Source organism: Leopardus geoffroyi, chromosome A1 (assembly GCF_018350155.1).
Source record: "Leopardus geoffroyi isolate Oge1 chromosome A1, O.geoffroyi_Oge1_pat1.0, whole genome shotgun sequence".
NCBI classification, from domain to species: Eukaryota; Metazoa; Chordata; class Mammalia; order Carnivora; family Felidae; genus Leopardus; species Leopardus geoffroyi.
Window position 1 is genome coordinate 111,503,764 of NC_059326.1, and position 13,006 is coordinate 111,516,769.

At 54.5% G+C, this 13,006-nt stretch overlaps 1 protein-coding gene across 6 annotated transcripts in view; it reads left to right on the top strand.

Moving 5' to 3' along the window:
- Positions 1 to 9,357, top strand: part of CATSPER3 (cation channel sperm associated 3) — a 37,283-nt gene extending 27,926 nt beyond the window's left edge. For 5 of the 6 annotated variants that reach the window (XM_045489385.1, XM_045489404.1, XM_045489394.1 and 2 more), the window contains 5 exons: positions 5,369 to 5,551; positions 6,224 to 6,364; positions 6,723 to 6,842; positions 8,049 to 8,206; positions 9,175 to 9,357. In XM_045489385.1, the coding sequence (XP_045345341.1) occupies positions 5,369 to 5,551; positions 6,224 to 6,364; positions 6,723 to 6,842; positions 8,049 to 8,206; positions 9,175 to 9,280 (708 nt within the window). In that variant the 3' untranslated portion in view covers positions 9,281 to 9,357. Of the gene's footprint in view, positions 1 to 5,368; positions 5,552 to 6,223; positions 6,365 to 6,722; positions 6,843 to 8,048; positions 8,271 to 9,174 lie in introns of all 6 variants that reach the window. The other variant, XM_045489375.1, reaches the window with a different exon arrangement.
- Positions 9,358 to 13,006: the final 3,649 nt, after the last annotated feature.

Genomic DNA, 13,006 nt, shown 5'->3' on the forward strand with positions numbered 1-13,006 from the left:
CTATCGGCCCACCAGCCCCAGACAAAATAATTCTACTACCATTATCCAGTTACTGAATCCTACCGTGTGGCAGGTAGATCTTTACCAATATTATCTCATTTAATCTTAGAACAATTGAGGAAAAGTATTATTAGTTCCATTTTGCAGATGAAGAAATTGAGGCCAACAGTCACTCTGCAGTTAGATGTCACAGATGAGATTTGAAAGGTGTGTCTGACTCCAGTGGCCACCTGAACTTATCCTCTCTCCCATGCTACAAAGGGACTGACTTCTGTTTTTTTTAAGTTTTTTTTTTTTTTTTAATGTTTATTTTTGAGAGACAGAGACAGAGAACGACTGGGAGAGGGGCAGAGAGAGGTGGAGGCACAGAATCAGAAGCAGGCTCCAGGCTCTGAGCTGTCAGCACAGAACCCAACACGGGGCTTGAACTCAGGAACTGTGAGATCATGACCTGATCCCCCAGGACTGACTTCTTATGGCACAGACCCTTTGAACTACATTCCCAGGAGTCCCCAGCTTTTTGGTGGCTCTGGCCACTCACTGCTTTCCCCATACAATGAAAAATCTGCTGCCTCTTTTTTTTTTTTTTTTTTAATGTTTATTTATTTTTGAGACAGAGAGAGAGAGAGAGCACGAACGGGGGAGGGTCAGAGAGAGAGGGAGACACAGAATCGGAAACAGGCTCAGAGCTGTCAGCACAGAGCCCGAGGTGGGGCTCGAACTCACAGACCGAGAGATCATGACCTGAGCCAAAGTCAGACGCTTAACCAACTGAGCCACCCAGGCGCCCCAAATCTGCTGCCTCTTGAAGAGAATAATCTTACAACTTTGTTCTGGAAGCTCTAGGTGCACCACGTGCAGCTCTTTGGCTCAGAAGGCTCCAGAAAGCCGAACCAAACTGCCCTCAAGTTTGCCCTGGCTCTGTGCCCCGTATCCATGCTTCTCCAGGAGGGGGCTGCTTTGGACCCATTTGACCAGCTAGGGTGTGTGTTGGCCTGTTCTGCTAAGACATTGCTCCTAGCCCCAGCCTGCGTGTCTGTCTAGGACCTGGGCTCTACACTCAGCAGCCCCAGGCCTGGGAGAGAAAATGAGGAGAATGTTGAAAAGATAGCCCTGCCACAGGTCCCCCCCCCCCCCCCCCCCCGCTGCCCCATTAATTCCATGCTGTCATGCAGTCACGTGCCTGTGTGCCCCTCCCAGACAGTGTAGGCCAGTCCTCCTCTCCTTCCCTTCATGGGAGGCTCCTGGAAAGAGGTATCTGTACTTCTAGTCCCCACTGCCTTACCTGTCATTTGTGCTCTGGCTTCTTCCATCCATAGGAACTAGCCTCTCTGAGGTTGCCAACAACTTCCTTGTCACCAAGTCTACTGGCCAGTTCCACTGGCCTCCCTGTCACCGCCTTCTCTTGGTTTTCCTCCAGCCTCTTGAGCATGACTTGACTGCTCGGATGTGTGCTTTCTTCGCCCGGCCCGCAGGTTCTGTTTTCTCGGGACTGTGTCCTGAGTGCTCTTCAGCTCCCACTCTGCATACCCTCTTTGGTGATCTTTTCCACATTTCAGGGGTCTGCACCCTCCCACGCCTCTCTCTGACCTTCAGACCCATGGCCTCCTGGACATCTCACGTGCTCCTCAGACTCAAACTTGTCTAAACTGGAAATCATCACTCTGCCCCACCCTCATCCCCAAAGCCTGGCTCCTCCTCCTGCATTGTGTCTTTATGTGAAGGGTGCGCCCCACCCCCATTCAACTGCCAGGTCGTAAGTTTGAGTGTCAGCATGAACGCCTCTGTCTCATAGTCCTCTTACATGGCCTCCTACGTAGTTAGTGACCTGTCCACATCTTTTCACTCCTACAGCCATCATCTTTTCTCCATCACCACCCATCTTCATCAGGACTCCTGCCCGGGCTTCCCACACTACCAAGAGAGGAGATGCCCCTGCAGCTGGGGAGAATCTTTAAAGGGTACATCAAATCACAGTGACCTTCCTTTCAAACTGGAGAGTGGCTCCCCTTGTTTGTAGGCTAGAGATAAAGCCTATGATGTGTCCTAGAAGCGGGAGAGGGGAGTGTCAGAGCTGCTGGGTATTGGAGTCCGTGTCAGATAGGGACGGTAGTAAGGCAGGTGGACAGGAAAGAAGACTGGAGGTCCTTGGGAGGTGGCTGCTGGTTGATGGGCACCTCAGAGTGATGGAACCATCAGAAAGACAGTTGGAAGTATAGTCTAGTTTGTGCAGGTGTTGGGTACCAAGGGAGCAAGGGCCTAATAATGGTGCCAAGGTCCCTGGGACTGAGGGAGTCGAGGGACAAAGAGGTCTGGGAGATGGTTGATATTCCATAGGGATCCTGAAGTCTCTGAGGATGACAGCAGGATGGTGTGGAGCCTGGAGGCAGAGATTCCAAGACATGAGGGTGAGTAGTTAGCTAGAAGGCTGGACTTTTCTAGAAGCAGGGGCTTTGCCCATGATGACAGGGTCTCTCAGGGCAAGACAGGGGATGGTCTTCTGAATCAGGCTGGTGAGGAATAGTCAGCCTTCCTCAAGAGGGTTGCTGAGGAGTAATGTCCTGTGGAGGAGAGGATTTTCAGGTGAGGTCACAAGAGAGGTCACCATGGACTGGAGGTGGCAGAAACCTGTGGGAGGCATGTGAGGAAGGAGGTGATGGCTGTGGGCTGAGGGAAAGGAAGCCTAAGGCTGCATGGGGAGGAGGGAAGCAGATAGAACAGGGGTCTGGGGGAGGGACAGTGACCCAGACTGGCACCTTGTGAAGCTGAGGGAATGAGCTATTTGCTGAATGTCACGGTAGCCTGGTCAGAGGCTAAGGCCTGAAGATGCCTGAGGTTTAGGGACTGGCAGGGACAGCCCATATTTCCAGGGCAGGGATCCAGTGAAGAGAGGAGAGCCCTCCCAGCTGACCAAGGTCTGTCCCAGGACCCAGCCTGGATTGCTTGGTGACTACAGACCTTTGCTCAGCCTTTGGTTCTTGTAGACGTGAACAGAGACCCATGGACATGTAGATGGAATATTCGCAGGGACATGTGGCTCATATTTGACCTCAAGGGTTTCTGTCATTAAGCCAAACCTTGTGTCCCAAGGTTGTTCCCTGGGGACCACCAAGCCACTTGGCTGTGGCTTGCCAAGGCCTATGGGATATCGTTTGACCCCAGATCCCTAGGGGCACAGAAGTGACTCTAGATTACACAGCCTCTGTACACGGACCAGGTGGAGCTGGAGGTGCCAAAGGGAGGGACCCGCACCTCTGTGATAATTTATATTCATTGAAGTCCAAACGAGGCTCTAACAGAGCCATAGCCTCAGAGCCCAAAGCTAGCACTCAGGCCCATCTTGGCTCCTATCCCCTGATTAATTAAAATAATACTCTGTCATCCACCGCGTGGCAGTAAACCTGTACCATGGGGAAATAGTTCCTTGTTGTTTTGCACACAGAGAGGTTCTGTTAGCTGGGCACCCGAGGGCCACATTGCCCCGTTTATCTGTGTTTTAGCCCAAGGAACAACCTGGGAGACGCTGGGGCTTCTCCTTGAAGCTCATCACTTTCCACACATCAGAGCAGCTGCACAGAAGTGCTCTCTCAAGAGTGGCTGGTCCTGGGTCCCTGCCATGCCTCAAGTTCTTCTCTGTACCCTGAACGCCCCAGGGCCAGGAGGACAGCTGTGGTTCGACCTAGGGCCCGGGAGAGCTGAACTAGGGACCAGGAATTGCTTCTCCAAAGAATTTGAGAACTCAAAACCAAGCACCTGTGGGGGTCAGGTTGTAGCTTTGAAAGCTCAGGTCTTCCTTGGGAACGAGCTTCTAGCCTGTGGGGTTCTTTCTGGGCAGCATCTGCTGGGATTGGATTTCTTTACCCCTGGACTGCAGACCAAGTGGGACCACCTGGGTTGTGCTTGAAGAACATCGTCAAGGCCAGCTGTCAGGATTCCCACATGTCAGGGCTTCTGGAGAGCATGGCCTCTTCTCCACTGCCGTTCTCGAGGCTGCTCGGCTTTGGCCTCAGGTGGCACTGGGCCTCGGGCTGCCCTGGGAGTGGACACCCCCCTGGAGCCCATCCTCCACCCCTTCCGTGGTGTTTCCATTCTCCCACTGCCGGCTGCCCCTTCCCTGGCCACCTGGGAGGCCTCTTCTGCACACTGCGTCGTCCGGTTGCAGCATTTGTCATGAGGGCTTGACCCCTTCGCTCATGGTAGTTCTCGGGAAGGAAGTTCTGTCTCTGTATTGCAGGGAGGGAGCCAGTTCTTTGCATCTCACCTCTTTGGGAATTAATCCCCAAACACTGACTTTCTTCCCGCAAGGAGAGGCAGCATTCCCCTCTGCAGCCAGCTGTCAAAGCATTCCACGTGCAGGGCAGTGCCGGGGCACTCAGCTTGCCTTTCTGCTTCCCCAGTTATCCCGAAGTGCCAACGCTTCCCTGTCCTGTGGCCCAGCTCTATCCGGCACCTCCGTTCCTAGTGTTGAGCCAGTAAACGGCTTCTTGACTTGGGAAAGGGGGCTTTCGTGGTTGAAGTTGGTGGCACAAGGCACAGGGCTCGGGAGTTGGTCCTAGGTCTGCTGCTGTATCGGAGCGTGATGCCGGCCAAGGCTTTTTGCTTTTTTGAGACCGCGCTTCCTCATCTTGAAATGTGATGAATGATAACACCCACCTGCATTAAAACAGTGTCTGTTGCAGCATGTAGGTAGGTGAACACGTCTTGAACTCCTACTCCTACTCCTACTCCTCCTACTACTACAAGACTCCAGGGTGTGGAGAATAAACGGTAAGGAGCCATACACTGTGCTCCCCGGAGAGGTCAACATAGTGGGAGGTCAGACAAATGCCCGCTTCCTAGGGCAAGACTGAGGTCACAAGCCAGAGACCTGCCTGGGGAACAGTACTCGGGGCGAATGGGAAGCCACGTTCCTCTTAGCCTTCATCATTCCCTCCCCTAGGGTAGCTCCCCAACTCCTTCTGGGCTTGGAAGAGCGTTCAGGCCGGCCCTCAGCTGAGAAGCAGGGGCGGGACCCATTGGGATGACCACAGAGGCAGGCGGGGTTCGAGGGAAGTGGTTGGTGGTGCCATTGCAGACACCCAGGCCCGGAGGCAGCGCACACAGTCTGCCCCTGGGTGACTGAGGGTGGAGGCCAGGCATTGTCGAACCACTATTGGATTGGTCCATCTCTCAGTCTGGGCACAGTTCCTGTTCGTTCATTCGCTCGTTCATTCACTCATTCATTCCCCCAACCCTTTATGGAGCATCTCCTATGTGCCAGGCCTGGCACTGGATGCCGGGGACAGCTGTGGTCGGGCACCCTGGGCCTGTCCTCTGAGCCGCTCCCAGCCTGACAGCCTGGCCTAGCCCCAGTGCTTCTGCCTTGCAGACACTCATCACCGCCGTGGGGCAGACAGTCTACACCATGGCCTCCGTGATCATCCTACTCTTCGTCCTCATGTTCATCTTCGCCATCTTGGGCTTCTGCCTGTTTGGAGTTCCAGACAGGGGTGACCCGAATAACTGGGGGAACCTGGCTGTGGCTTTCTTTACCCTCTTCAGCTTGGCCACGGTACCGTGTTTGGGAACAGTGGTGGGGGTGGGGGCCTTGAGAAGGGAGTGGGTGTGGGTGTGTGGACAGGCTGGGCCTTCCATGGGGTCCTCCTCATGATCAGGTACTTAGCTGGGCTGGGTAAGCTGAAGGCTGGCCTCCCGGGACTAAGCAGAGGCCAGGGCCCTGGCCAGGGGTCCACTGCTGTCTCTAATCATGTGACTCCCTAAAGCATTCCCATTTGTCCCACAGGGTTATAAAACTTTCAAAGAGTTCTCAAAAGAGAACTCATTTGGATTAAGTTTACTTTAGAAATGATGCCCATGTCACATAGGCTTTCTGGGACTAGGTTGTCACAAATCCGGTCAGAATCGGCCTGCAAAGCCCAAGTCTAGAAGTGTAGACTCTGGAGTCTTTCCAAAGGAGGGCCTTGCAGAGAGCCAGTGGCTGTTTCGGAAGGATGGGGTGCCTTGTGGCCCCTTGGCCAGTACTGTCTATGCCTAGTGGTGCCTTGCACTTGAGTCCCTGGCCACCATATGTGGGCTGGAGTGGATGGGGGCTGGTGGGGAGAGGCTGATGTGAAGGCAGAGCCAGCTGCATTCTCAGTAGGGCTGGGGCTCCCCTAGGGTGGGTGAGAAGGAGGCCTGTCCCATTGGGCCTTGGCACTTGGCATGCCCTGCCTTGCCTGAGCAGGTCGATGGCTGGACAGACCTACAGGAACAGTTGGATAATCGGAACTTGGCTCTCAGCCGGGCATTCACCATCATCTTCATCTTGCTTGCCTCCTTCGTCTTCCTCAGCATGTTCGTGGGTGTGATGATCATCCACACTGAGGTGAGGCTGCACCTGTAAGGACTGGGGGTTGGCTCAGCTGCACCTGTAATGATCGCAGGCTCAGCTGTGGCAGGAGGAGCTGCAGGCCAAGTCTCCAGGGCCGGGGAGGAGGTGGCCAGTTGGGCCCTCTCTTCCCCCTGAGCCACTGCATTTCCCTGCCTTGGGATGGCAGTCAGCAGGACAGGGGCTCGGAGAGTCACTGCAGCCATGGATGGCCGCTTGAGCGGGGGGCTGGCCCTGCATGGAGTATCCTCCTGCTGAGGGACTTTAGTGGCAATGTAAGACTAGGGAAGAAGAAAAACAGGGGGTGGGTATGCAGTGAGAGCCTGTATCTTACCTCCATCTTCCCCCTCTCCAGGACTCCATTAAAAAGTTTGAGCGGGAGCTGATGGCGGAGAGACATGTGACGCTCATGGAGGAGAAGCAGGTGATTGTGAAGAGGCAGCAGGAAGAGGTCAGCAGGCTGATGCAGACACAGGTAGGTGATCTCCCCAGGCAGGTGGATAAAGAACCGTCTATGGACAGTCAGGGCGGAAGCAATGGTCACAAAGTGCCCTGGGGCCAGCTCACATCAGACATCTCTGGTCTTAGGTAAGGCAGGTGCCTATACCCTGTATTTTCCAGAGTCAGGCTTTATTCTCTCTATTTTTGTATTTCTCTGGATCTCTTAGAGAGTTGAGTACTATAGTTATAGTTCCTCCCTTCTTCCTGGGCACAACTCCACTTCCAGGCCCTCTGCCTGGAGTGCTTTTGTTATTGAGGCCCCCTGAATGCCAGGCAGGCACCTGTGCACCCAGTGGATGAGGCCGTGGAGGTCCTGACAGGTGCTGCTCAACTCCAGTTTCCCTCCCTACCTCCCTCCATCCCTCCCTTCCTTCCTTCCCTCTTCCTGCCGTTTCCTTCCTTCCTTCCTTCCTTCCTTCCTTCCTTCCTTCCTTCCTTCCTTTTTTAATTTAGTTTTTTTTTTTTTAGTTTATTTATTTTGAGAGAGTGTGTGTGTGTGAGCAGGGGATGGGCAGAGAGAGAGAGAGAGGGAGAGAGAGAGAATCCCAGGCAGGCTCTGTACTCTCAGTGCAGAGCCTGATGTGGGGCTCAAACTCACAAACCGCAAGATCATGACTTGAACTGAAGTCAGATGCTTAATTGACTGAGCCACCCACGTGCCCTGTTCAACTCTGTTTTTTCTAAACTGGAACCGGGATGAGTGCAATGGGCTGGAGATCTTCTGTCAAGCATGATACAATGGGGAAAGCCTGGGGGAGAGCCGCCTTTTCTCAGCCTGGGCTCTCCAAACAAATCATGCCGAGTCCTGGATGCTCTGCTGGGTCTGAACCCCTGCCCTCCCTCCCCCATGCAGTCAGTGCATCCCTCCTCAACCCCTCCTCTGAGCTGGAGACATCCGCCTGTCTTGACTGTGACCAGGTTTGTCCAGGGCAGGGTGAGACCACGCTGAGTCGCACTCGGGCTCTCACTGGTTTCTGTCTATGTCACCTGTCCTCACGTCAGTGATGGTGGCTCATGAGGCTACCTTGGTCAGGGCGGGTTGAGGCTTGGAAGGAGTGGGGTGAACCTGTGATTAAGAAGATCAAGACTTATCCTGGGGCTAGCATCAGGATCCCCAGTCTCTGTATCTTGGGGTATTACTTCTTCTTCTTCACTGCCCTCTTTATGCTTCCCTCTCTAGAAAAAAGGTGACTACAAAAGTTTCAGTGAGCTGGTAGAGAACTTCAAGAAGACCCTGCGGCACACTGACCCCATGGTCTTGGATGATTTTGGCACCAGTCTGCCCTTCATCGATGTCTACTTGTCCACCCTGGACAACCAGGACACTACGATCTGCAAGTCAGTCCCAGCCCCGCTGGCCCAGGGAGACCAAGCCTTTTCTAGTCCACAGGCTTCCTCGAGGGTGGGGCCCTGGCAGGTGCCCTGGGAGAGCAGGGGGGCGGTGGCTGATGTGCAGGGTGAGTGCAGGGAGGCCCTTCTTGGGAAATGCACGACTCGTTGTATGTGCAGGGCCTGTGTGGCTGTGGATGGGCCTGTGGCTCAGGGGCCTCTGCTCCCCTGTCCCTCCCCGGCCTGCTCTGACTGGCCCTTTAGACTCTTCAGGCCCCTCCTCACGACCCCCTTTACAGAAGTCAGAAGAAAGAGTGCTGGTTGGCAAGGCAGGAGCTGGGGCTTGTGGCCTGGTTCCGACAGCTACCTTTCTTTATGACTCTGGGGAGGTCTCTGCCCCTTCCCCACCTGTCACACCAGAGGCTACTGGGCTGATTCTATAAAAACAGTGTGTGAAGCTTTAAGTTGGCCTGGCCCAGGGCTGTGCTCTGTGTGCATTAGCTGGAGTTATACCTGTCTGTTACTGAGCTGGAAAGAGCCTGGCATGGCACTGAGGAGCCACAGTGGGCTCTTGAGCAAGGAAGGACACAGTAGGTTGGTTTCTTGACAAAAGCATCCTGGAGGAATTCATGGACTAGAGAAACTCAAAGGAGGGGGTCAGGCAACATCCACTTTTGGCCCAAGAGTGGGCCAGGCAGTGTCTGGTCACCTCCACACGGTCACCTCACTTACGGCCAGGATTTGTTGTCCTCAGCCTGACACATGTGTTAAAATAACTTACTCTGGGGGCCACAGGCACAGCGGCAGACCCGGATTCCAGCTGCCCTGATCTGGCCTACAGCCCTTCTCTCCCTTGAACCCATACCTGCCAGGGGTGGTGAATCCATAGGTGCAGGCATGTGGTGAGCGGAGCTGGGGTGGCATGGAGAACCTCCCCCGCTGAGCTCAGGCCCCCTCTCCCCTGCTTCCACTTTCAGGCTTCAGGAGCTGTACTGTGAGATCGCACACGTGTTGAGCCTGATGCTTGAAGACTTGCCGCAGAAGAAACAGTCGCAGTCCTCTGAAAAGGCCACTGAGCAGTAGGGGGCGTGGGCACCAGGTGCCAGTGTGACCTGCAGGGCGTGACAGGCCCCCCATTAAATACAAGCTTTCTGAACTGACGTCTCTGCAGCTCCTTTGGGTTATGGTGTTTCCCCGCTGCTGGGGTTGGGTCTACGTGGGTGACCACGAATTCTGATTGCCTGGGCTACTCCCTCCCTCAACATGATATAGCCAGGCCTGGGGAGTGGGGAGAGAGACGCTCAACACTTGACCTTGGCCAGAGGCCACATCCAGGGGCCACAGTGGCTATCCCCTCCCTTGACCTCAGCAGCGAGGACTTATTGGGTTCCTGGGAAAGCCACCTCAGGACCCCTAGACCAGGGAGGGCCTCTGGCAGCCCCATAAGTGTGTATGGCCCCTTTGAGCTGGTGTAACACCACTGATCTTGGAACCTCTTTTTTTTTTTTTATTTATTTATATTAAAAACATTTTTTAATGTTTATTTATTTTTGAGAGCCAGAGCAGGAGTGGGGGAGGGGTAGAGAGAGAGGGAGACACAGAATCCAAAGCAGGCTCCAGGCTCTGAGCTGTCAGCACAGAGCCCAAGGTGAGGCTCAAACCGATGAACCGTGAGGTCATGACCTGAGTCGAAGTCGGATGCTCAATCGACTGAGCCACCCAGGCTCCCCTGATCTTGGAACCTCTTAAAGCTGGGCTCATCTTTGTGGGTGGGCACCAGGCAGAGCATCATCTCTGTCTGTGGACCTGCTGTCGCGGAGACCCCTCTTTGGAAGTTGACTCTGCTTTCCTCTAGGCTCACAGTGGTCGTGGTGCCCCAGCAGGTGCAGCTGTGACTGGCAGGACTGTGTTGTGCGGGCATGGAGCTCACAGTGGCCCGACCTGGGGGAGTGACCTCCCAGCAGTGCCAGGGCACCTCATATAGGGGTCAAAGGAGCAGCAGGATCAGGCGCTTTGGGCTGTTTCCTCTCCTACGGTTAGTGAGGACTCTTCACTTCAAAGGGTGGCATTTTCTGTGTTATTCCTGGGCCAGATGACTAGCAGAGTTGGCAAGGACCTGTCCCTACCTTGATGCAGCCATGGTGGAATCTTCTGAAGGCACGGGGAGGGCAGGGTTGGCTGACACCCCTTGCTCCCACCTGGCCAGGCCAGAGGCCCTACAGTACGCCACCGGCTCCCATTGCTGGGGAGGTATTCTTGAGGCCCATCCCTTCAGCAGTGCCACCTCTCACGGAGGGAGGAGTGAGCTCTGGCTGGACTGGGAGTAGGACAGCCACACCTACAGCTGAGGGAAAAAAGGCCCCACACCCACACAGGGGAGTCAGGTCAGCAGAAAACACGTGGGGCAAAGTTGAGAGTGGCTGGACAGAGGGTCCCCTGGGTGGCCCCAGGATCTCCGGGCATGGGTGACAGCCCCTCTGAGGCCACAGGACAAGGGCACGTGGAACCCTTTACTCGGTGTTTTGTTCATACATCCAACTGCTATTTCCTGAGCTGTGCTGGGTGCTGCAGGTGCCATAATGAGAAACCCACAGTCTGGTCTTGGTCCTCTCGGGGCCCTCGGTTATACAGGGGAAAGAGTAATCCAGCCAGACTGGATGAAAGAAATTTCCCCAAGGAAGTGCCTGTTGAATGCAGAGAGCACGAGTCTTCTAAGATACTCAGATCATTGCTGCTTGCGAATGTTCACACTCTCAGGGCCAAATTGAGAATTGTGTAAAAATGCCAGGAAGGCTTGCCATGGTGTATGAGACCCATCACCCTGCCGTAGGGGAGCCCTCTGAGGGCAGAGGGTATAGCCTAGCTGTTTCCTGAGGTGCAGAAAACTTGATGCCAATGTCTTGGGAGGTGGGCCAGAAGTGAGTGGGATGTGTGTGCCCTTCTTGGAGCAGGGAGAAGCCCAGGGCCTAATGCATGCGGTGCTGGAACATGAAGGCTGAGGGCCTCCAGGGGTGCTCTGGGGGCACAGCCCTGTCAGTAGAACAGGCAGGCAGGCCTCAGGCCATGGCTCTGATTCAGGGCTGGGGCAAAGCAAACATTGCCAGCTGCTCACACTGTTGTGTATACTGTTGGCACGTTGTGTGCCTACGTTGCTTGGGAGAATATGAAAACACATTCCCTTGCTCTCACTAGGAATCTTGAGAATTGCCTTAGGCCTCTGGAAGTGAACAAAAGATTAAAAAATTAGCCTCAGGTAAGTTGGAAAGTACCATGGTTTTGGAGTGAGGAGATCTGGATCCCTTAATGGGGTGACCCTGGTCAAGGAGTCTGAGCTTCTGAAAACTCAGCGATTTCCGCAGAGAAATGGGCTGATAAAATGGACCCACTCTAAGGATCAAATGAAATACATGTGAGAGCGTGAAAAAAGATGCAGTCAGCTGTGGCTGGTGTGTTCTCGCTGTCAGCTCTGCCTCTGTGCTGGGCGGCCGGCTACTCTGGGCCGTGCTGATCCAGGGCAGAGAAGGACAGCACAGATGTCAGGGTGGCAGGGAGGACAGTATGGTGCGGAGAGCAGGCAGCAGAGGTCTGGAACCTGCGTTGGGGTTGGGCCGTGAAGGGTCTCCGTCGGGACCTGGCCCAACAGGATGGGCAGGTGGCATGTGACTGGAAGGCCTGGGTCCCTTCAGGGAAGCCCCAGGTATGGGGCTCTGGGCTGTGGCACGGGAGGGCACGCTGCCTTTAAGGGCACAAGTGGAAGGTTGTCACAGAGCAGAGAGCTGGGAGAGGGTGACGTGCAGAGGGCTGGCCCAGCACTGCTGGCAGAATAAGCCAGCGGATATTTGGCGCAAAGTCCCAAAGCAGCATTTCTCTTTGGCTCTATTCGTCTGCAGAGCAAACACTGGCAGATTGGAATTCCCACTTGGGCCCTCACCAACTCAAACAGGCTTGGCCACGACTTTCAGTTGATTTGCTTGGGGCAGAAGTGCTCTGCTTGTCCAGGCCTGGTTGTGGAAAGCAGGACCTTTCTCACCGCCCCCAACCCTCTGATCCAGCAGAACTGTCCCCAGATGGCTTGTTTGTCTCCATCCTACCAGTCTGGTGGTTTGGTAGCTGCATTGGGATGCAGGGGACCTGGGCTTGAGTCTTCTGGTCATGCTCAGGCCCTCCCCCAGCTCCTGTGGGAAGGAGATGGAATCCGGGGCTGGAGGTGTTTGGAAGGTGGCCGGATTTTTTTTTTTCTTTCTTATTTTAACAGCTTGTTGATTCCACCAGCAGGAAGCAGTCTCTATATTATGGAGATCCAGGCAGTGAGTGAGAATATAAACTCTGCTATTTATTCCAACAGCCCCTAGAAATCCTACATGGAGAAGCTGGGAACTGCACACCTTATATTTTCTTCAACTGTGGGTGAGATGGGATGCTTCCTAAATCACAGCACCCTTCAGCCAGTCAGGCTTTGCTGTCAGTGGTCTCTCTCCTGGTTTTGGGCTCTGTCCCTGACTCCAGGTTGCCTGGGCCTGCTCCTTTGTCTCCCAGGCTCTCAGGAGAGAAGATGGCTCTGGATTCCTAAGTAGGCTGCTCAACAAGGAGAGGTGATGGCTGCCATTTCTAGTCTCAGGGCTTGGGAAATGGGGAGAAGGGGGCTAAATGTGACAGAGAGAAATTTGTCAACATGTGAGAGCCTTGCTCTTTCCCACGTTCCACCATCAGGAGCCCTGTCTGTGCTTGGTCAGCCCCATGCCTCACGGTCCTCGAGTTCCAGCTCTGACTGTATTTCAGGCTCTGGGTGATGCGGCACTGGGAGGGTGG